The 25,078-nt window shown below is 42.0% G+C and overlaps 2 protein-coding genes across 2 annotated transcripts in view; one reads left to right on the top strand and one right to left on the bottom strand.

The window, feature by feature from the left end:
• LOC143039041 (neurobeachin-like) overlaps window positions 1-25,078 on the bottom strand; it is a 668,097-nt gene that overhangs the window by 198,135 nt on the left and 444,884 nt on the right. The window lies entirely within an intron of this gene.
• Window positions 363-5,747, top strand: LOC143038850 (larval cuticle protein A2B-like). Its single transcript, XM_076208475.1, has 3 exons — window positions 363-541; window positions 1,269-1,391; window positions 5,323-5,747. Exons 1-3 carry the CDS (start codon window positions 530-532, stop codon window positions 5,620-5,622), a joined length of 435 nt encoding a protein of 144 aa, XP_076064590.1. The 5' UTR covers window positions 363-529; the 3' UTR covers window positions 5,623-5,747.

Raw genomic sequence — 25,078 nt, forward strand, 5'->3', positions numbered from 1 at the left:
GGTAGCGATGGGTTGGGGTTTGGGGCCTAAATCGTGTAAACCCCTCCATTGAGGATGTTATTGTTCTTCCTTTCAGCCCGGCTGCCGCCAAGTTATTCATTAACCACCGTGGAGTAACCATGGAAACGTAAGGGTTCATTGCTGTTTTCATAAAGATTACAAAACACCGCAATAATCTCAAAGCTTTTTTTTTTTGTGCTTGAAATAACGGTGAAGAACTTAACACGTCTATTTTACTTGTGTCACCTTCCACCGACGGCGACGGCAATAGAAGCCAATTCTCTCTTCTCCCTCTTTCAATTCCTTTCTTCATCCCCCTCTCAGCCTCCACCTCTGCCTCCGGCGCCTTTCCCCCCGCCTTTTTGAGTATGTTTACACAGGAGACGGTCCGTCGGCCGTCCGAGGCGGACACTCGATGGCCGAAGGTGATTCGGTGCTATAAAAGCCAACAGAAGTGACGCCTTCATTATCAGTTCCCTCCTCCAGTCTGCCTACGAGAGTTCGGCCGCCTTCGGGAAAGAACACAACCATGATGAACCAGGTGAGTCTTCCGAAACCTCAACAAATCGGGATCACAAGAGGTGACGCCTTCTTCACCAGTTCCTCTCTCCAGTCTTCCCCCTTCTGAGTTCGGCCACCTACAGGAGACAGAACAAAGCAAAAGTTCCTAAACTTCGACGCTGTGGCCCTAGTTACCTGTGTGCCGAGTGGAGGGCTGATTCTCATCTTGCTTCACGTAACGTGGATCCCCGTTCGAATCCAACAGCCACAGGTTACCTCGGTCGTGGCTGAACGTCTCTAACTTGCTCATTTCACCTCATTGACCATCTGAGTAACCCCCTTCACAACTAAAGGATTCAACTAGTGATGGTACGATTCTGATACGAGTCCCGATTCTGCTCTAAACTTACGAGTCGGATTCCGATATCTGCAATATTTATAATTCGTGGTTATTTTCAAGCCCTGTTGTTGCTTTGGGAAACAAATACTTAATGAACAAGGTACATTTATTAGTCATTTATCGGGATCGGAAGTTAAGAGCAATATCGGAAATCGTATCGAAATCGTTAAAGCGTTTTGGTATCGTACCATCACTAGGTTAACCCTATCTCAATTAACTCTCTCGCTGAGCATCCAACCTAGTTATGGACCAAAAGGTTCCCTATCGTCATGCCCTTCCTTTGTAGACCTTAATCACAGCTTTATTTTCACTGACGCCGGTATTGCAGCGATGAACAAACATGACTGGCGTTCTTCTCACCCTCCAGGTAACAAGCGCTGTGGCCTTTCTGCTGGTGCTCGGGCTCTGGGGCAGCGCAAGCGGATATCCCTCCAGTCAGTATGGTCCTCCACCAGCGCCTTCCTACAAACCCCAGCCAGTCTACAAAGAGGTGAGCGTATAGTTCCCTTTATATACTTTATTCTGGTCGAATACAGGCTATTTTATCCAGCTAAGGCGGGTCACTGATTCCGGAATGTAGGAACTGGACAAACATATCAATCACTACTGCTAAGGGAACTACAACAATTAGTACTACTACTACTACTACTACAAACAACAACAACCCTATAGCTACTACTACTACAACCACTTTTATCATTATTACTCCTACTGCTCTTATTCTGTCACTACTGCTAAGGGAACTACATCAATTACTACTACTACTACTACTATTACACAACAACAACAACAACTCTACAGCTATTACTACTATTACAACCATTTTTATCATTATTCCTCCTACTGCTCTTATTCTATCACTACTACTAAGGGAACTACAACAATTACTCCTACTACTACTACACAACAACTCTACAGCTATTATTACTACAACCACTTTTATCATTATTGCGAAACAATTAAAAACAGAACTCCTACTTATAACTTTTATGTCTACTATTACTGCTACTACTACTTTTCAATATCTTCCATGCTCGACAGACATTCCACTTATCCAATGGCCATTTTCCCCGTCCATACACTTCACTCCTGGTCTCATCCTTAAACTCACTTCACTCACTTTCGTTTTCCACATTTTTCCTAGTCTTCCCTAGTCTTTCCCATAAGCCCAATAAGGAAATAGGCAAAAACTGGTTTACCAAGAGAGTTAACGAATGGAATAGACTTGGTAGCTATGTAGTGAGCGTTGAAATAATTGTTTGTTTTATGAGAAGATTGGATAACTTTAAGGATAGGGATGACAGGTGGATGAGTCGTGGACATGGATCTGTCTAGTGTATGCCTTATGGTCTCCTACAACTTTTGTCCACACTTTCAGCTTTCTCCTCTTACATAATCCTCTCAAACTCCACTAATAACAGCTGTAGTCTATCCCAAAACTCAGTCACAACCGCAGTGTCATCCACAAGCAACAACCTTCTACTACCATCCACTTTCACTCATCAACTAGCAAATTCCTGCACAGCACCATCGCATTTACTTCCTTCTCCACCCCATCCATATACACGTTGAACCACCATGGGAGCTGCCCCACCTTCGCCTCAATGCACTCACTCTTTCATTTCCCTACACAAGTTATATTACTCACGGAAAAAAACAACTTACGACCGGCATCATAATCCTATACTGTATACCCACAACGCAATGCATAAACCTCTGTCAACCATGCCATACGCCTTCTCCAAACCCATGAAAACCTAAATGAGATCCTTTCCCTTTTCCAAAAAATAATAATATTTTTTTTTTTTGCATATATTACTACAAAAACTTGGTCTTCGCATTCTCTTCCTTTCCTGAACCTACACTCCTCTCCCACAATTACTTCCTTTGTTCTCCTAAGTCTCTCGATTAACTCCCATCTATAAACCATACCTACTAAACTTAAAACTGATCACTCTATAATTACTACATTCATGCTTGTCCTCTTTTCCAAATGATAAGTGAAAGGAGAGTGTTCTACATGGATGAGGAATTGAAGCTGTCTGAAAGGATGTTCTTATCTTTACCGTAAATTTCACGAGTAGATGAAGGGATCGCTATGTCATGAAGCTGTGTGGGTAAACATGATTCGGTCACCGGGCAATATTTTGGAAGAGCTATGACTTACTGCACTGCCTTTGGCATAGGCAGTGCGGCGGGGAGAGGGATGGCTTTTAACCACAAAATGGCTTTGAATTTGTGTAGGATGAGTAAGCATATGCTTCAAATCGCCCTTACAAAGGGGGGCCTTATGCTGTCCGCATGCATTACTACTCTTTTTCTATTATTCCCCCTTACTATCTCATCTACTACTATTACTACTCCATGATATTCGTCACTGCAATACATTTCAAAACGATCAACAAGAGCAGAATTCCTATTCCTATTTTCTATTCCTCCTACTACTATTACTATCACCACTGCTACTATTACTATCACAATTGCTACTATTACTGTCACTACTACTACTTCCTCATATCGACAATGGACATAAATTGCAAAAGAACCACGATAACTAAAACGGTCAATATCAACTTCCAAACAATCTGATCTCTCATACTTGGGAAAAATTTATTTAATCAAACAACCGCCTCTGCTTCCTTACGAAAAACAAAAATTCTCAAAATAATTTTACTCCCGTCGGGCACCATGATACCATGTAATACACCATTATACCTACGGGCTACTTGCACGGATTTCTGTGGTACCGTCTAGCTGATGTACGGCAGTTAGGTCACGGCCAATGATAACTGCCGACCATACCTGTTAGAAAAAGTGTAGTGAAAACGACTAAATGGATTCCCATGAATACAAACATCGCAGTCAGACTGCCAATCCTAGAAACTGATCAGAACCACATAAGATCCCGCCATCAAAAGCGTTTAAGGATTCAAATTGTCTTATACCATTTCACCGTTATGCTGACAAAGACAACAACTTTCAAACATACATCACTCAAGTGGTCATCTACGGTCTGTGGAATTCCTTCGAGCAGGTTAGCTAAGCGTGGAAGAGGGAGACCAGACAGAAGGTGGAGAGACGAGATCGAGAAGTTTGCAGGAGTGACGTGGCAGAGGATGGCACGGTCGTTTGATTCATGGAATGCTATGAAGGAGACATTTGTTCAGCAGTGGACTCAGGATGGCTGAGTTGATTGATTGATTGAGGTTAGCTAAAAACATTTACATCCCGACGACGTTCTTTGCGCGTTTCATATTTGCAGGAAATCACAATGAGGAGGGTTTCGACAAGGGGAGGGGCAGGGGGGGGGGGAGCAATGCCCCGGGGAGGCATTTTTTTTTTTTGGGGGGGGGGGCAGTTTTGGGTGAAAAGAAGGTAAATCAAATTCCCCCTAATGTACTTTTAATGCAAGATTTATTTATCATGAGTTGTGTGTATGAATGATGTGTGTATACACGTTGTTTTGTGGATGAATGTTACATGTGAATCGTGCTAGTGACCATCAGATGTGGAAGGTGGTGGTAGTGGTGGTACGTGTGTGTGTGTGGGGGGGGGGGCATATTTTCGACCCTCCCCGGAGCGGCACTTACCCATGTCGGTCCCTGACAATGAGGCACGTTCGTCAGGACAGCAACGGTGCTAAAGTGGCACAGCATTCGGTGCTTAGCCCCTTACAAAAAGCCCCACCACACCTTGCCACACAACCTCCACCTTTTTTGAGTCACCTTAAAGACAAATTCGGTACTCGCAAAGACATACACAGAATTGTATTCAGCTTTGAGATATCTCTGTCCTGTAGTGGATAGATTCTGAGGCGTGACGTCAAATTCCAATAGCCAATCATATGCATCCTATAGGGGGGGGAGAGGCTTAGCTACAAACTTAGTTGACTGACATAGTTAAAGACAAAAATGTCAAGTGAATGAACTCAAAGTATCGCATTCATGAAACCTATAAAACAGACATAAGCCACCGAATAAAATAATAATGTAAAAAACAATCGTAGGCATTGCATCCTCCATTCCTTCTGAAAGCTCAGGGCAACGATGAAGACTTTATTGCCTGCGACTGTGCGCATGCGCTTGTAACAGTATCGCATATGTCTCAGTATATCGATATATACCCACTTGTTTCCTTTATTTCGATTTTCTATTCCTATTTCTATTTGTGTGTGTGTGTGTGTGTGTGTGTGTGTGTGTGTGAGTGTGTGCGTGTGTGTGTGTGTGTGCGTGTGTGTGTCTGTGTGTGTGTTTTATCTAGTTGTATTATACGGGAAGGGAACTATGTTCATAGTGATCCGTCTTTGTATCTTTCAGCATCAAGTTTGCTATCAAATTCTTGTGTGTGTCTGTGTTCGTATATGCTTGTTCTAAACCCCCACTGGATTCTTCTCCCCCACCCCCGGACTCTCCAACCACCAGGAACCAAAGCCGTACAACTTCGAATACGGAATCTCGGACCAATACCAAGGACTCAACTTCGGCCAGAGCGAGACGTCCGACGGGAAGCTCGTGCAGGGATCCTACAGCGTCGATCTCCCCGATGGACGCAAGCAAACGGTCACCTACAAAGCCGACCACTACAACGGTTTTATCGCCGACGTGAACTACTATGGAGAGCCTCAGTACCCAAAGCACGATCCTTCGTACGTGCCCATTACCTTCAAGCCACAACAGAGCTACCAGCCAGCGCCTTACCAGCCGGCACCAGTGTATCACTAAGAAACCCTCTGCCCACGTACCGAACTCACTCAAGACTCCTTCATACTTTGTTTTCGTTATATTCTTCTTGTTGATGATAGCTATACTAATGGTCTTTGAGAAATAAATAAACGAATCACAATAAATGCTTGAACTTCATTTTAAGAACATCCAGTGTTACCACAGAAAACGGAATCAAGACACTTTCATGATTAACTTCCGTTATTTTCTCCTAGTTGTCAGCTTTACAGGTTATCTTTGAAAGATAAAAGAACGAGAGATGATGACATTGGGTAGCTTCATTCTGAAACTATTTGCTGCTGCCACCATGTAAACCAAAATATATGATAAAAAATGCAATGGAAAAAATCCCCTTCCCACTCTCCCTTAAGTCAGTCGCGTTTACACTTAATTCAGCAATCAAAATCCAGATTTTGTTCTACCTAATGTCTAAAGATTGTTGACTTTAAATCCCGAGTCCATCCACTCAATTGAATAAAATTTCTGACAGCTGAAAACACACACATTATATATATATATATATATATATATATATATATATATATATATATATATGCAATAAAAACACTAGGAACGTGTATTCGCAAATGCGTAAGTAACCACTAAAAAGTAAACTAACGAAGAAGAGCGCTTTCGTAAAATTACATTGTATCAGCAATGAAGATGTAATTATACGAAAGCGCTCTACCTCGATAGTTTACTTTTCCTAGTGGTTACTTACGCATATATATATATATATATATATATATATATATATATATATATATATATATATATATATATATACTGTATATATATATATATATATATATTTTTTTTTTTTTTTTTTTTTTGCTTGAAACCACGAGGAAAACAAAGAACGGAATACTGAACATTTTCGTCTAAGACATTTTCAAAGTACTTTGAAAATGTCTTAAATAGACGAAAACGTTCAGTATTCAGTTCTTTGATTTCCTCGTGGTTTCAAGCAAAATATCTTTATTCACGTGTTTAATGTGATTACTGTTGCATATATATATATATATATATATATACACACACACACACACATAAAGCAAATCAACGTAAATGCGCTGACAAGTCAGCCGCAATATCAGTTGTCTTAGATGTACATCATTCCACGGAAAAAAATCACAAACTAAAAATGAATGAAATAGCATAAAACACAATAAAATAATAATAAGGATAAAAAAACAACAACTAAGAGGTAGACATTTCAGCCCACGAGTTTGTATGCATAAAAAAGTCACCAGGCTGTGATAAACATGGCCATTTGCGATTATACCTACTCCCATAAATTTGACTTATTATTTTATTACATTTTCTGTGTATGATGTGTGTAATGGTCACAGCGTTGTCCATGTGTCGCACTAATTGAGCTCTTGAGCTCTCATCCGGGCGGGTATCAGCTGTCGATCACTAGTTCGGTATACGTGATACAAGACCACGATTACACACACACACACACACACATGTACTGTATATGTATACATATATGTAGACACGCATATACACACACACACATATATACTGTATATATATGTATATGTGCGTAAGTAACCACTTGGAAAAGTAAACTAACGAAGCAGAGCGCTTTCGTATAATTACATCTTCAGTGCTGACACAAATTCCTTCTTTGTATCAGCACTGAAGATGTAATTATACGAAAGCGCTCTGCTTCGTTAGTTTACTTTTCCTAGTGGTTACTTACGCATTTTTGAACACATGTTCCTAGTGTTTTATTGCATATGTATATGTATACATATATGTAGACACGCACGCGCGCACACACATATATATAGACACAAGTAGACATACACATACTGTATACACATTGCAACATCATCACCGAAATCTTAAAAAAAAAAAAAAAAAATGACTCGTTTCTTTTGACTTTCTAATACCCTGTCAGACTATACGTTTTTCTTTTTTCTTTTCTTTTCCTGCACGGAAGCGAGAAGCGTAAGTGTTAGATGTTGTCCTCTGAACATCATCATTTTCTGGGGTCTGAATGGCACAAAGTTTGAGATTGATGGTGCGTTCCGAAGCCCGGAAAAGAGAATGTAGACAGCTGTGGACAGACTGTTCGAATCCCTCCAAGAAAGCCAACGCGTGACGGCACTAATGGGAATCGGTCTGACATCCAACTCTGACAGAGAGAGAAAAAATAAATAAATAAATACTTATATACACACACACACACACACTTTTTGTACCACTATGACATATGGAATTGATTAACTCTCCTAATGGGATTCGAACCCTCGGCTGAGCGGCTTGCTTATTATAAGGCGAAGGCCGTACCGTCATACCGCGACGACCCTCCAAGGGCACACGCGCAGGCATGTACTGTAGTACACCAACTTCTTTATGCAGTCTAGTCTTCCGACAATTTTTTTTTTTTTTTTTTTTTACTATGACATAATGGAATTAAAAAACTCTCCTACTAGGGATCATGGGAGTCAAGAAGGTAGTCAGAGGCCTGTTAGAGTCAAAGAATGCTACTCGATACAGAACTTATAAATCTACGACCTCTTCCCGGCTACCACTATTGTGCTTCGCTCTCCCTCTTTTTCTCTCTCCCACATTTTTTTTTCTCTCTAACTCATTCTCTCTTTCTCTCCCTCCCTCCTCCTTTCTCTTTCTCCCTCCCTCCCTCTTTCTCTCTCTCTCTTCCTCCCTCCCTTATTCCCTCTTTCTCTCCCTCCCTCCCTCTTTTTCTCTCTTCCTCCCTCCCTTTCTCTCTCTCCCTTATTCCCTCTTTCTCTCCCTCCCTCTTTTTTTCTCTCTCCCTCCTTCTTTCTCTCTCCCCCTCTCTCCTTCCTCTCTCTCCCCTTGTCTCCCTCTCTCCTTCTTTCCCTCACTCTCCCTTTCTCTCTCTTCCTCCCTCTCCCTTTCTCTCCCTCTCTTTTCCCTCCCTCCCTCCCCCCCTCTCTCTCTCAAACATGGTTATTTGTAAACGTGTGCTTCTCCATCCCTGAACCCTTCATCACCGTGACGTCACTACACTTGTGTAGCGAAGTCCAATCGGGATGATGAACCTTTTTTTCCCTTCTGTTCCGGCTGCCCATCTCACTCATTTCCCCTGTGGCACTTGGGAGCCACCTCACTCATTCCCCCGTGGCACTTGGGAGCCACCTCACTCATTCCCCCGTGGCACTTGGGAGCCACCTCACCCATTCCCCCGTGGCACTTGGGAGCCACCTCACTCATTCCCCCGTGGCACTTGGGAGCCACCTCACTCATTCCCCCGTGGCACTTGGGAGCCACCTCACTCATTCCCCCGTGGCACTTGGGAGCCACCTCACTCATTCCCCCGTGGCACTTGGGAGCCACCTCACTCATTCCCCCGTGGCACTTGGGAGCCACCTCACTCATTCCCTCGTGGCACTTGAGAGCCATCTCGCTCATCCCCCCGTGGCACTTGGGAGCCATCTCGCTCATTCCCCCGTGGCACTTGGGAGCCATCTCGCTCATTCCCCCGTGGCACTTGGGAGCCACCTCACTCATTCCCCTGTGGCACTTGGGAGCCACCTCACTCATTCCCCCGTGGCACTTGGGAGCCAGCTTACTCATTCCCCCGTGGTACTTGGGAGCCATCTCACCCATTCCCCCGTGGCACTTGGGTGACGAGTGAAGAATGACGCCACACCAAATTCGATTACACCTAACCCCAGGCGATTTAATCCATCTTTGATAAACCTTCACTCTTCAATGTGCTGTTCGTATCATACTGTATTCTGGAAGATTCTCCAGTCACAGCATCCTCTTCCTCTTTTCCTCCAGCATCTCTGCTTCTTCCTCGTTCACCTCTTCCTAAGCCCCCTCCCCCGCCATCTTCAGATTATTCCCCCTCCTCCTCCTGCGCTTCCTCCATTTTCCGTTTCACGCCTCTCCGCACGGCTGCCCACGTGATTGCTGACGTCATCGCTGCACCTGATGTTCCTGCGGCTGCTGCGGGTGCACCACTCTCAACCCCTAAAGGCGGTGTACAGACTCGCCGTACGGAACCTCGTTCCTGCCAGCGACAGACGATTCTATTCATCTTGGGGCCAGAATGGAACAAACGGTCTCTCGAGGTAAAAGTGGGACTTCGTCAGGGATGTGTTATGTCGCCCTGGCTGTTCAATTTATGCATGGATGGGGTGGTGCGACAGGTGAATGCAAGGGTAGTGGGTCAGGGGTAGATGGTTAAAGAAAATGGAGAAAAGTAGGAGATAAGCCAGCTGTTGTTTGCTGACGACACTGCGCTTGTAGCAGGATCTGAGGAGGGATTGAGGAAGTTAGTGACAGTTTGGGAAAGGTGTGCGAAAGAAGGAAGTTGAAGAAAAATGTGGGTAAAAGTAAGGTGATGAGATGTACAAGGGGATAAAGTGGCAGCAGACTGGAAGTGAGTCTTATTAAGGGAGAGAGACTGGAAGTGGTTAGATTTAGATACTCAATAAAATCGTCTGGCGACGACAAAACACGGTCAATTCGTGCCACCTTCTTGAAAAGGTTTCCCGTTTTCTTCAGTGCTTTTCTCCTCGGTCGTTCCTTTCCTTTGGTCCTTTTACGTTGTCTGACTTCGACCTATAACGATTCTCTACTGCGGAGGGTGGGTGGACGGGTGTTGGCAAGGAAATGAATAAAACAGCCTTCCGACAACCAAGATAAAAGAACAAGTCTCACCTAGTATGGATGAGGGTTAAACTACCTACATGTAGCCTTTTAGAGGAGTTCACCATTCTCATGTTGTACTTCTCTTCAAAATTCCCTAGCATCTCACCTCCCATGTTCTTCCCCACTTCAGCACTGAAGTCACTGATTACTAACGTGTATCTACCTTTTTCTGGACCCATTACCTGAATTAAGTTATGACAGGATTCAATGTCATCGCACGAACTCTGTGTGCATAAACCTGAGTTATCTTTAGGGGTTATCTTTTACACAGCCTCATTACAACTAAAGCTACTCGATCTGACACACTACTGAAATTCATTACGTTCCCTGAAACCTCTCAATTTACCAAGACTCCTACTCCACTGTATCTTTCTTTAGCTTTGCATATAGTGAAACAGGTAGCGAACATCTTCAAGCTGCATCTACTTTTCTTCCTTCTTTCGCACTTCACTCATCCCACGATGTCCCACTTTACAAAGGATTACAAACGCGGAGCATGCCAACAGGAGACCTTTTGGTACATATCTAGGTCAGATACGAAAAAAACCCTAATAATAATAAATAAATAAAAACTATAATAATGTAAATAACAAATAAAATGCATAAATAAATGCATAGGTATAGATAAATAATAAACAAACAGGTAAATAGTAAATAATAATTAATTGACATATAACTAATAATAAATGAGAATCAGACAAATGATTACAAAACAAAAACAAATAATATAAAATAAATGATAATCATTACAGCATTTTGCTTAGGTGTTTATCTAAATTACACACATTTTCCAAGATATTTTTAGTTTGACAACCACGTTTAAGCATTGGTGCGCTCTACCACTGTACCACGAATGCCCTGAAATATTTTCCCTTTTTTTTAGTTTAACAAGCCACGTTTAAGCATTGGTACGCTGTACCACTGTACCACGAATGCCTTGAAATATTTTCCCAATTTTCTTATTTTCCTACTAACACTCCGGAATATCCTTACGACCCTCAGTTGTTGAGAATCCGGGTTCGAAAACTCGAGCCAAACAAAGGACTACAAAGGATTACAAAGGACGAGCACACCGACAGGAGACCTTCTGGTCCATAACTAGGTCGGAGGCCAGACAAGAGCCCTCCCCTAATTTCACCCTCTTTCGATTCCACAATCCTATCTATATCTAACACGCCATCTGTTAAAAAGAAAACAACAATAATAATAACCTCACCGTTAACAACTCAACAGATTTTTCAAAAGCTGAGGGAATGCTGTCTGATGCAATAAATCGTTCCTCCCAAAATTAATTAAAACTGGGATTTCATTATAATATTTGTGAGAGTCTGGAATAAATGTGTGTGGGGAAAGCATACCACACATGATGGTGGTGGCAGTGGCCTCGAGGCGCCTCCTCTTTCCAGTCGAGAATAAATTGAGGTTACCCACACTTTAACATGGCGACGTAATAGCCAGACAATGCAATTCAGCTGAGGAGTGACCCCATGGAAAATACATACATATACCAAGGCTTTCTCCCCCTTTCAAGGGAGGTAGCCAAAAAGGGAAAGGCATAAAATCACTCCCACCCATTCCATCCCTAAATACACTCCACACCCCTCCCACCCTCCCTCTCATCTGAGCACCTCCTGGATGACGGGTCATCCCTGCACCTTGCCCACCGCCCTGGGTCAGAAGCAGTGTCGCAAGACACAGCACATCCACAGCAAGGCCGCTTCATTTAATCGGCGACCCCCCCTCTCCGTCCCCCCTTGCATATAAGGAGAGGACGGGGAGAAATCCCTTCGGGGTGCGTCAAAATTTGCTCACACATACTACCTCACCCCCCACCCCCCCGCCCATTCCACCTCATGCAATCACAACATCATCCATATACAACCATTCTCCACTCACCTCTGTCTTCCGTCCTCTCCCGTCCTTCCTCAACAGACATTCCCCTCTTCCCCAAAGCCCCCTTCACCCCATCCATCCACCTCATCCTAGGACGTCCCCTCATGTTCACTCCCTCCATATCTGCCTTCCATACCTCTTTTACTAGTCTTTCTTCACTCATTCTTTCCATGTGTCCAAACCATCCTAATATTCTTTCATCAACCCTATCTCCCAGCTCCTTTTCCACCCCTGTTCTCCTCCTCACCTCCTCATTTCTCACTCTATCTAGCCTAGTAACCCCCACCATACTTCTCAGACACCTCATCTCAAACACATTCAAACTCCTTCTCTCTTCTTCTCTTATGTTCCAATGGAAAATACGTCACATAAACGAGTAAATGGATAAATCAATATAAAAAGGGTTTCGTTTGACCGAGAGCCCCGTGTTCCCCTAGTTCACCTACAGCGGAATAATAAAAGTTTCAGGTGGTTTTTAGAGACAGATAGGGAGAGAACGAGAGAGAGAGAGAGAGAGAGAGAGAGAGAGAGAGAGAGAGAGGGAGCGAGAGAGAGAGCCAGCCTGCAGCTTTATTGAAATTGTTAAGAGAGATCACCCATCCCCCACTCTCACTCTCTGAGCACCACTGCACTCGACTCCGATAAATACACAAACACCATCTGGCGCCAGTCATGATCATGACCGCCACCATCTCCATTCTGTACCGCCCTTTGATGCACCTGGTTTCCCTCTCTCTTCCCTGATACATCTAGTTTCTCTTCACCGTGAGAACTACGGATCTGTTCCCAACAGATGGCTGCTGGGCGGTGCAGGAAAAATTCACTTGCAAAAGCTTCGACAGGATTGTGGAGTGTAAGTTGTAATGATGGGGGATACTAATCTGTGAGATGTGCATGATTCTCTCTACCTCATATATGCCTGTTACTTTTGAGCGTCTTAATATTCTTTCCATGACGTCTTCTGTGTGGTACGGTACCGTGTTTTGTGGACGTGGGCTATTCCCATAACTGTTTTTTTTAAAGATGTCTACCACGTTTACGAGGGCTTTGCCTTTGTCATCCTGAGCTCTCTATTCTGGTTCTACTGTTAAGGTTTCTCCTTGGAACCACGTATTGTGGATGGGGTGGGGTGGGTTCCGTGTTTCTCTTTAGATCTATATACTTTCAGGAGACATTTATTTGTTCCTGATTCATTGTTAGTGAATTTCTGGGTCCACTTCGTCTCAGTATACTGTAGGTCAAATTGGTGACTGGTTCGAGATGGACTGACTCGGGAATACAATGCCGCTTAATGGGATCGGGGTTGTAATCTATTTTGCTAACGTGAAAGGTTAACCCGGGAGAATTTTACCCAAATTTAAAAAATGAAAATATAGACTATGGTCAAAACGCATTTATTTTGAAAATCCACAATGAAAACACAACTCTTCACCTTTCAATTATGCTAGTTTAAATTAAAATTGCAGTTTCAGAAGAACTTTACAAAACCCTGACAATAAAGTAACGAAAAGGTGAGTTACAAAACCATCTCGAAAACACCGGGAGAATTCCACCCTGGTAACCGTTTAAGGGTTATAACCCTTATGTGAGGAAGGTGTACATTTACCTTCGCTGTTCTTAAATTTGAGTGGGGGGGGGGACCGCTGGCTCTTCCCTTCAATCACAGGAAAGTGTTACCAGATGGGGCGGGTGTGTAACAGAGGAACTTTGGATTTGGGAGATAAGTTTCTTCTTCCTATTATTCAGGCCATATTTACACGACCTTGCTTGGGGCAGTTCCCCCAGCCAGGTTGGGTTGAAGGAGTCCGGTTTGACCCATCTTTTCTGGCCTCTTCCACAAACTGGGTGAAGTGGGTAGGTCCTAAAACGGGCTGCTATGTCGTACATACTACCACCCAACAGTTGTGTCCTTTGCCCCACTACAGAGCGACCGCTGGGCCTGTACACACACTCGTTTGGGCTGCAATTACGGGCTTCCATGTAGTGGACATATGTCAAATATGTTGTATTTATAATATTATATAATTGTATACATAAATATGGAAGCTCGCTGGCTGAGCGGGTTAGGGCATCGTTACTTGCGGCGAAGGTCAGGGGATGGCGGTTTGAGCCCTACCAGCGGCGAAGTTGAACCAAGGGCATGGTTTATTAAATTCCACGCTACAAAGTCCTCTGTGAGGGGCACCGTCCTAGCCTTCCAATAGGGGGGAGTTTATGACGTTAAGCCATATCATATCATAAATAAGATTACATGAGTTAGCCTTGCTTGTATAAATGTGTAACTGTGTGGATTCCCAGGTGGAACCATGTTGCAAGTTCCCGCCCATGAGATTGCCTGATGCCAAGAGGCGTCAGTTCTTCCAGAGCATCAGGCGAGAAAGCACGTTCGCTCTCCCTAGTACCATACTTTTGTATCAATACAACTTAAAAAAAAAAAAAAAAAAAAAAAAAATCAGTATTGTCTTCGCCACCATCATATCCGATCACCTTTCACCACAACCATTACGATCCATCGCCAGAGGGATTTTGCTGTTAGCTGGAAGAATGGAGTTCTTGCAACTTAGTGACACAGAAGATTGACATAGAATTTACTGTTACACTTGGTCGATGCCTTACTAAGGCATCAACTCCTGGAAGGGAGTCGAATAGGGGTGTGGCGATTGATCGACATCGGCAAGAATCGGAACTTTATTCGGTGAATCGGTTTTTTTTTTTTTCCAATTTTTGCCGATGACGATCCCGACCCCCCCCCAAAAAAAAAAAAAATCTCGCCGATGCCGATTCACCAAATAAAATTCCGATTCCTGCCGATGCCGATTAATCGGCACACTCCCAGAGTCGAGCCCTTGAGCGCCACGTGGAAGAGGCACCGGCAGTTAGTCCCCCCCCCCAGCCCGCTTTCGAGTCCCACTTCGAGATCCTGCCTCCCTCTTCTTCGTAGGCAGTAGAGGGTTCCAAGGGATCGAAACGAGAGTCGTAACCGGTAGGGCAAACCCCTCAGCTTCCCTCAAAGGATGCTGCTCTTTCTTACCCTTTGCTGTCCTTCCTTAAACTCCCCTTTACATATCACTCTATTACCTCCATTTACCTATTACCTATTTAGTATTTACTATTACCTTTGCTGTTCCACTGTCCTTCCTTAATCTCTCCTTTACCTATAACTCTATTACCTCTATTTATTACCTATTACCTCTGCTGTCCCTCCTTAATCTCTCCTTTACCTATAACTCTATTACCTCATTACCTATTACCTCTGGTATCCCTTTTTATTTTCTCCTTTATTACTCTAACTACAGCGCCGTCATCAAGGATAGAAACGCTGGTTATGGTGAGAGGGTAGTACTTCATGTAACCGAGGGGATCGTTTGGGACTAATTAGTGTCTCGATTTATTCAGGTACAGCTGAGATTGTGGTCTCCGTTGTAATTCCAAAAGTCTCTCTCTCTCTCTCTCTCTTTTTCCTCGACACCTTGTGGTTGTGCACGCTCGATATATGGAAGCATTGACATGGTAAAAAACAAATACCGTTTATAATTCGCCAGGAACGAATATACATATTTTCGTTCACCTCTGTTACCCCGAATGGTATACTGACCGCATGCTTTATACAGCTATTCCAAAGACAGTCTACGGACCTACGGACCTTGTGAGTCAGTATTCTTTTGTGAATGGATACTGGTCTCTACTCAAAAGACAATATTGGTCATTTTTAAGTTCTATTAACCCTCCGTTCTGCCAACCATTTTCAATCTTCCCAGTACAATTCTTCGATGTGACATAGCCATGGCCTCGTTAAATTTTCTTCGTATATATTTGCCTTTGTCTGTCTACATATAATTTGGTGAAATGTATATCTTTATCATTTTTGCTGTGCATCTAATTTCGCTACCACGAGACGTAACATTCTTCCCAAGGAGGGATGCTCTAACTGTTGCCACCAAGTACTAAGTTACAAGTGAGACACTAAAAGCCTTTCAACAATACAAATGCATGGTACCAAAGCACCAGCGACTTTGTTTACCCAACTGCAACAATCAGTCCAGGAAACGATCATCGGCTGAATAAAATCACCTGCTGGCCTTGGTTAAAAAAGACAGACGAGAAGGGAGAGAGAGTGAAAGAGAGAGAGAGGGGGGGAGAGGGAGAAAGAGAGAGGGAGAGAGAGAGAAGCATAGAGAGACAATGAGAGGGAGAGGGAGAAAAACATAGAGGGAGAGAGGGAGAGAGGGAGAAAGGGAGGGAGAGGGAGAGAGAGAGAGAGAGATAAGCATTGTGATGGAGAGAGAGAAGCAGAGAACTAGAGAGAGAGGGGGAGGGAGAGAGAGGGAGAGAGAAGCATAGGGAGACAATGAGAGAGAGAAAGAGAAAGAGAAAGAGAGAGAGAGAGAGAGGCTGAAGATACATGAGACCACAATTTGGCTTGGTTGACTCTCTTCCAATGTTGGTTGTCGATACCGATTTACAGTATGACTCTCTCCCAGTACCGGTTGCCAATAATAATATTGGCATCTCGCTCCCCAAAGCTGGTCATCTCTCGCTCTACGACAAGCTTTATCTCTGAAAATACAATCACCTGAAGGCATCTACAGCCTAAAAACGGTGATAATATGATTAAGTGAACAATTACAAAAAAAAATGCTTTCGACTTCACACACATACACACACACGCACACACACACTCGGTGGCGCGGTTGGTAGAGTCTCAGACTGTCAGTACGTCAGTGCCGGCGGTACCTGGTTCGAATCCTGCCCAGGGCTGAAATTATTTCAGTATCGCTGAGCTTCGAGTCGTTACTCCAACTCTCGTGGGCGGGGAGTTGTGTGTGTGTGCGTGTGTAAGGTCGTAGCATTACCCATAGATCGGACATACGAGCTCTGAGCTCTCTTCCGGGAGGGAAATAGCTGTCGGTCACGAGTCCAACACGTCATCCAAAGACCAAGGTGAATTACAATCTTGCTGACGTATTAACGTCGAGGGCTCATGACAACGTGGACCCGAGATCGAGTCTCGCTCAATGCTTAAAAGCTTCACTGCAAGACATTACAACGTGGAACATAGATTGGTAAAGATGTTTCCCAGCCTCAATTGATTAAAAATCGCTACCAACTTTACGCTTAATCTACGGTATTTATATATCGGTTTCAAAATACTGATAATGATAAGAGCTAGCCGATGATAGAAGTTACAATTGCATCTGTGAGATCGTCAAACATTTTTAACAATACTCATAGATTGGCCTATATAGGAACTCGGAATTATCTTCACAGGGGTGGGGGTGGTTTGTGAGAAGGAGTGAGGATATAGTTGTTGATTACACGTCCAAAACGCGATCTAAAACAAAACTCTCTCTCTCCTCTCTTTTCTCTCTCAAACACACACACAAAGTTTGCCGGTGGAGTAGCTAGCGTCGAAGGCTCGCGTTGACGATGACCCGAGATCGTATCCCTGTAGATTTGTAGTTGGTGATCTACATTTACTGGTTTGGTGACATAAACTAGTTGAGGATGTCTTCGCTTTAATGTCTCAGTCTTCTCTATTTTACAAACAGTAGCAACCTCCGAGGAAGACTCGGAGGGTTGCCAGATTCTAAATTACCCAGCTACAAGTAGGCTGTTGCCATAAGCAGATATTACTTTTTTATATTTATTATTTACAATGCATGGACTAAGTCTGGACTCTCATTATCCATGCATGGGATATATTTACATAAGAATTTACAAAGGATAGAGACAAAAAATATGTGATAAATGACATGTTGACGCAAGTTGATCTGGAAAGGTTGGCAATGACACGTATACGCACCCCCAACTCCCCGCCCACGAGAGTTGGAGTAACGATTCGCAGAGCAGCGATACTGAAATTATTTCTGTCTTGGGCCGGATTCGAACCCGGACCGCCGTAGTGGCAGCCGGGAACTCTACCAATCGCACTATCGAGTCGTGTTTGTGTGTGTAAATGTGTGTGTGTGCGTGCGTGTGCGCGCCTAAGGTCAATATTTCCCATAAATGAGGCCACATATGAGCTGTGAGCTTTCATCCAGGAGGATAGTAGCTGTCGGTCACGAGACCAAAACGTGATCCAAGACGGTGGTGAATCACACACACACATACACGACTCGGCGGCGCGGTTGGTAGTCTCCGACTGTCACTACGGCGGTCCGGGGTTCGAATCCTGCCCTAGGCCCGAAATAATTTCAGTATCCCTGCGCTTCGAGTCGTTACTCCAACTCTCGTGGGCGGGGAGTTGGGTGTGTGTGTGCGTGTAAGGTCACAGCATTACCCATAGATCGGTCATATGAGCTCAGAGCTCTCTTCCGGGAGGGAAACAGCTGTCGACCACGAGTCCAAGGTGAATCACACATACAAGCCTCTGAATTTTCGGACTTTTAGGTCACCAGGGCGTAGGTCGGGCGTAGTTCAGACGTGAGAACACGCTCCTCCCTCCCTCCCCCCTCCCCCCCAAATGAAAAACATGGCCGACCATAAAGCAGATTTACCGCCCACCGCCGCCCAATAAGCCGCCTCGTATACTCGCTTATTACGACTCCTGTGCCACGCCATACAAGTACTTCTTCCTCCCACGCCATTATTATGGAACAGTAGGAAAAGGAGGACAAGAAGGAGGACAAGGAGGACGAGAAGGAGGACAAGGAGGACGAGAAGGAGGACAAGGAGGACGGGAAGGAGGACAAGGAGGACAAGGAAGACGAGAAGGAAGACAAGGAGGACGAGAAGGAGGACAAGGAAGACGAGAAGGAGGACAAGGAGAACGAGGAGGACAAGGAGGACAAGGAGGACGGGAGGGAGGACGAGAAGGAGGACAAGGAAGACGAGAAGGAGGACAAGGAAGACGAAAAGGAGGACAAGAAGGAGGACGAGGAGGACAAGGAGGACGAGAAGGAGGACAAGGAGGACGAGAAGGAGGACAAGGAGGACGAGAAGGAGGACAAGGAGGACGAGAAGGAAGACAAGGAGGACGAGAAGGAAGGCAAGGAGGACGAGGAGGAGGACAAGGAGGAGGACGACGTGGGAGACAACGAGGAAGAAGAGTAGGAGGGGAAGGAAAGGAATATGAGGTTGAAGAGGTGGAAGGGGGAAACAGAATAGGCGAGGGGAAAGGGAGGAGAAGCTGTAGGGCAGGGCGACGTGAGGAAGGAGATGGAGGAATAAGAATAGTGGGAGGAAGAGGAGGAGGACGAGGAGGAGGAAAGAGAAGAGCAGAAGGAGGAGCATGAAAATGAAGAAGTGGGAAGACAGAAGAGAGAAAGAGGAGTGGGAAGACAGAAGAGAAGAGAGAAAGAGGAGTGGGAAGACATAAGAGAAGAGAGAAAGAGGAGTGAGAAGACGATGTAGCAAGATGGAGTAAGATAGTGTAGGAGTTGCAGGAGGAAAAACGATTGAAAACTCCACAAAACTCCACAATCATCAACTCTTTGAACCCGGCAGTAGTTAACATAATTTAAATGCAACTGAGGAGAGGTACTGTGCTGAAATGGGTCTCAATTATATGAAATTAACATTTAACCACTCTGGTGCATGTTGAAACTTCACCCGTTTATTTAAGTTGTCGCCGCAATATTCAATATGTCATTCGGCGGAGAGAAGCAACTCCCTACCCCACAACAGCCGAGTAAAATAATTTGGAGACTGCTAGATAAAATATTGTATAGCATTGTATTATATCGTAGAATAAAGCAGAGAACACCGCACTCAGAAATACGGGTCCCAGAGATAGAAAAGGTGTGAAGGAACAAGTCATATCGGGACTGATGACACGTTCGGGACGATAAGCTATGGAAACAGACAAATACGGAAAATACAGAACTTAAAATGCCAAATTCAGAAGTCAGATAAGCTTATCAGAAATAAAGTATCATAAAATATGTTATGATAAAAGTCAATGGTGACAAAGTCGATGGTAAAAAGTCAGTTAGGAAGTAGAAAGAATAGAGGAACATATAGAAATGGGTAACTCAATGACTATTTAATCACAGGACAGACAAGGAAGAGGACAGAGAGGGTCAGAGTGTTAGGGTGTTGACCTAGGAAGACAGGAACTTGTGAACTAACTTTTGTGCCTGAGTGTTGTTACAATTGTGTATGAACTTGTTTTGATTACTCCAAATTGTTTGAAAAAATGTTATGTTGAGAATAAACAGAAAACGAAACATAAATGTTATTAGCCAAGCTACCTTTCCAACAAAAACAATATGCCTAATGTTCCAACGATATATATATATATATATATATATATATATATATATATATATATATATATACACAGCCCTTTATAAAGGATTACAAAGGCGGAGCATGCCGACAGGAGACCTTTTGGTCCATAAAATAAATGCATAGGCAGTTAAATAATAAACAAACAGGTAAATAGTAAATAATAATAAATTCACATATAACTAATAGCAAATGAGAATCAAGCAAATAATAATAAACAAACAAACAAGTGATAACAAAACAAATAAAAAATAAAATAAATGACAGTCATTACAGCATTTTGCTTAGGTGCTTATCTAAATGATTCTTAAATCTTCGAACTGAACTACACTCCACTGCCTCTGCAGGAAGTTTATTCCATTCATTAACTACACGGTTGATGAAGTTGTTTCTACCCACTTCCAAATAAAGACTATTTCCTGACAGTTTTTGACCATTGTTTCTTGTCGGATTATCTTTCAGTGTGAAAATTTTGTCACTTTTGATGTTATCAATTCCCTTTAGAATCTTAAAGACCTGTATCAAGCCACCTCTGAGTCTACGCTTTTTTTAGGGAAAACAGATTCATATGTTTTAGTCGATTTTCGTACGATTTATTTTTGATATTTGGGATCAGTTTTGTGGCTTGCCGTTGTACTTTTTCCAGGCTGAAGCCGTTGGGGTCAACTGCATTTCGGATTTCAGGATTTTTCAGATTTTGGAACAAATACTACGTAGCTGTTCCTGTGAAATTTGTGCGGCCTTCAATATACGAACACTTTTTTATTATAGCGGAAACGTATAAATACACAAATAATGGGGATAAATAAAGACTTCGGTATTATTACAGCTTATTTGTAGAGTGATATACAGACAAATGAAAGAGTGAGATAATCAAATACATGAATAATGAAACTGGCGATAACTTAAGCCATCGATACACAAATTTTAATCATACACAAAATTGTAATATTTCTTCAGGAAAACGTATGAATATCCACACGTAAGTGGGATAAAGACAATTAATTATATGTTACATAAACTAGTAAATTACGAAACAGAATAAATGAAATTAAAGTACATTCACGTTCGAACGTCATCAGGATGCTTTCGACAAGAACAGGATTTTCGAGTGACGTCTGTAATATAAAGCCTGTACAGAGATGATTATTCACACTTACGTGGGATAATAGAAGTCTATAAATGTCGTTACAGTTTATAGAGACCTATATGCTACAATAGCAAATTGGTAAATGATATCACGGAATAAATTAAAATAAAGTTGGTAACATTAGCACATTCACGAGAGTAAGTACGTATGTGCAATTAAGTTACGAGAGGCAATGGTCTGTAATTTTCAATTACACATACACACGACCGCAGCAATTCACCGGACCTCACCGCATGATCACTGCGGTGCTAAAGATTTCACGTTTAGCGGTAAGAAGACAGCGTACCTGCCAAACATAGTCACGCCAACCAAGCGTCGATGTCGGGTCAGGTCTACAGTGTTGCCTTAGAATTCGAATATAGTTCGTTCTAGAAAGCCGTTCGAATGCCAAGACAATAACTGAAATTCCAAGAAAATAGATGAAATATAAAAATCCTAGATGCTTTCTCTACCGCTTCAAGAACGAAACAGAGTTGGTGAAAGAAACGACAGAAGAGTGATGCTGGTCAATTATAAAGAGAATTACAACCTGAGAATAAGGAACACTTTCTTCTAAACACGTGTAGGTCGTAAAAGGGACTTGACGAAGTCCAAATGGAACAACAAAGAACAAAATAAACTTCATATTAAGGGACGAGAGCTACTGCGTCAGCAATATTGTTACAAAAATAGAAAGTGGCAGATTGAAGAGCTAATTTCAATTTCAGAACAGAGGAAAATAAAAATGTCTTCAAGGAAGAAACAAACCTCACAAAAGTAAAACAAGAAGGGATTTCAGTTACAAATTAAAAACAGATCAGAGACTGAGGAATAACGACACCATCCAAAATTTTGAATTTTAAATTACTATTGTCTTCAAGAAAGAAACAAACCTCACAAAAATAAAACAAGAAGGGATTTCAGTTACAAATTAAAAACAGATCAGAGACTGAGGCATAACGACACCATCGACATTTTGAATTTTAAATTACTGAATATCGTTAGGAAATCCGGGAGGGGGGGAGTAGGGCGGCATAGCAACATCACAGACAGCAAAAACTTTAAGCAAAATGGGACTTAATGAAAAAGACTATATACGTAGATTAAAGCCAGGAGGGTCAAAATAAAGAGAACTGAACTGGACGAGCGTTTCAATAAAAGACAGATACCATAAAAAGGAAGAGGCAGCAGAATATGTCTTTGAAAATAAGAAGGATATTATCAAGTACAAAGATAGAATGATAAAAAGGGTCGTATCACCATAAGATTAATTTCTTAACTATCACAGTTATATACATATATATATATATATATATATATATATATATATATATATATATATATATATATATATATATATACATATATATATATATATATAAATGGTTCATGTGGTTGAATCGCTAGATTGGTTTCCCACAAGAAATACGTTAGAGAGGGAAACCAATCTAGCGCCATATTCAACCACATGAACCATTTTAACCACCCAGTTGACTGGGCTAACGCTAAAGTTAGAATAAATGTTAATCTCCATCAAGGTTTGTACAAATTAGATAGTTACATTTGCCATGAAATTTCAAAATTATCTAAATTGTAATATATCAGTTATGAGCAATTTCCCATACTTGATGGTCACCAAGACGGTATCAAATGTAACGTGTATTTTTTCTTTTTTCCACTACCTCTCCGAATTCCCTCTTCACCATGTCTCACTCAGTCATACATTCTGTACCTTGTTTTTTCATTTTATAATTTCTACTTTTATCAGCACTGAAGATGTAATTATACGAAAGCGCTCTGCTTCGTTAGTTTACTTCTAATGGCTACTTACGCATACTTGTACATATATGTGTGTGCACACACACACACACAAATATATATATATATATATATATATATATATATATATATATATATAATATATATATATATATAATATATATATATATTACATATATATTAGTATATTTGCACGAATATACTTGTAAATATGTGTGTACACACACACACACATTATATATATATAACACCTGTCGGAAGAATATTTCCAATATATATATATATATATATATATATATATATATATATATATATATATAAACATATATACATGCGCGCGCACACACACACACACACACACACACACACACACAAGGATAGTTCCAAAATTTATGTCTCCTATAACATTATTCTTAACCAAGGAATCCGAGGGGACTCTTTATGGCATAATGATAACTGAACTTTCACGTTCATAATCTGATATTTTCATCTCTCCGGTGCAGATATTGATGGTGTGACAGTCATGGATGTGCGTCAGGAGCAGAGATTCTTTATTGAATTCCTCCATACAAAAGTGGAACCAATGGACATTCACCGGCGCTTGGTGAAAGTTTACGGTGCCAAGGCAGTTGATGTCGGCACGGTTAGGTGATAGGTTCGTCGATTCCAGAGTGGCGACAGGTGTGAGTGACAAATCGCGCTCCGGACGGCCATGCACAGGCCTTTGCTCATTGCTGGCGAAAATGCATTGAAAAGAGGGGTGATTACGTGGACAAATAACGTCTGTAGCGAAAATGTCTACTAGTTTTAATGGTGCCACTCCCATTTTCGTAGCCATTCAACTTTTTGAATTATAAGTGATAAAATGGGAGACATTACCTTTGGAATTGTATATACATACATATATATACATTATATATATATATATATATATATATATATATATATATATATATGCATGCAAAATCACCTCAAGAAAAAATTAAAACAGTAGGTACTTTGGCATAATTACATCCTCTGACGTATTACGTAATTATGTAATTATACGAAAGTGTTTGATGTTTTTAAGTTTCTTTTCTCCTGTGTTATTTTCGTATATTTTGTTTCATGGTGATGTAAAAGCCCTGCATATATTCATATACTTATACATACACACACACACAAACACATACATATATTAATAAATAAATAAAAAATTAACATGTTTGTTTTTGCCTAAATGATCTACACGGTGACAGTAATTTGGTAACAGTCCACGGGAACCTGATTGACTGAGAGAGTTGCGACGTCACGGCAACGGGGACAACTGACTGGCCGAGAGCGGTGACATCACTGCACCTGAGACGACTGATAGGCCTAGAACACTGACATCACGGCAACGGCAACGATTGATTGGCCGCTCGCAGGCCAAGCCCCCACGGCGAAGCCGGCGCTTGTATATATATATATATATATATATATATATATATATATATTTATATATATATTTATATATTCATATATATATTTATATATACTGTATATATATTCATATATATATATATTATATATATATACAAGCGAGTTGAATGCTCTACCATATTGGTAAGATAAACAGAATATCCTCTTTATCGTGATTGTATAAAATAAAGGGGTGGATTTATATATACTAGGAGGTGATACATAGAGGGGCCACGGGGGTGGGTAGAAATGCTAATGGGTGGTCCGTTTGACCCAAGATCAAACTGACCTCAGTTCAAATATTTACGCAAAAGGTAGTAGATT

This window comes from Oratosquilla oratoria, chromosome 25, assembly GCF_046742065.1.
Source record: "Oratosquilla oratoria isolate Oo_2021 chromosome 25, ASM4674206v1, whole genome shotgun sequence".
NCBI lineage: Eukaryota > Metazoa > Arthropoda > Malacostraca > Stomatopoda > Squillidae > Oratosquilla > Oratosquilla oratoria.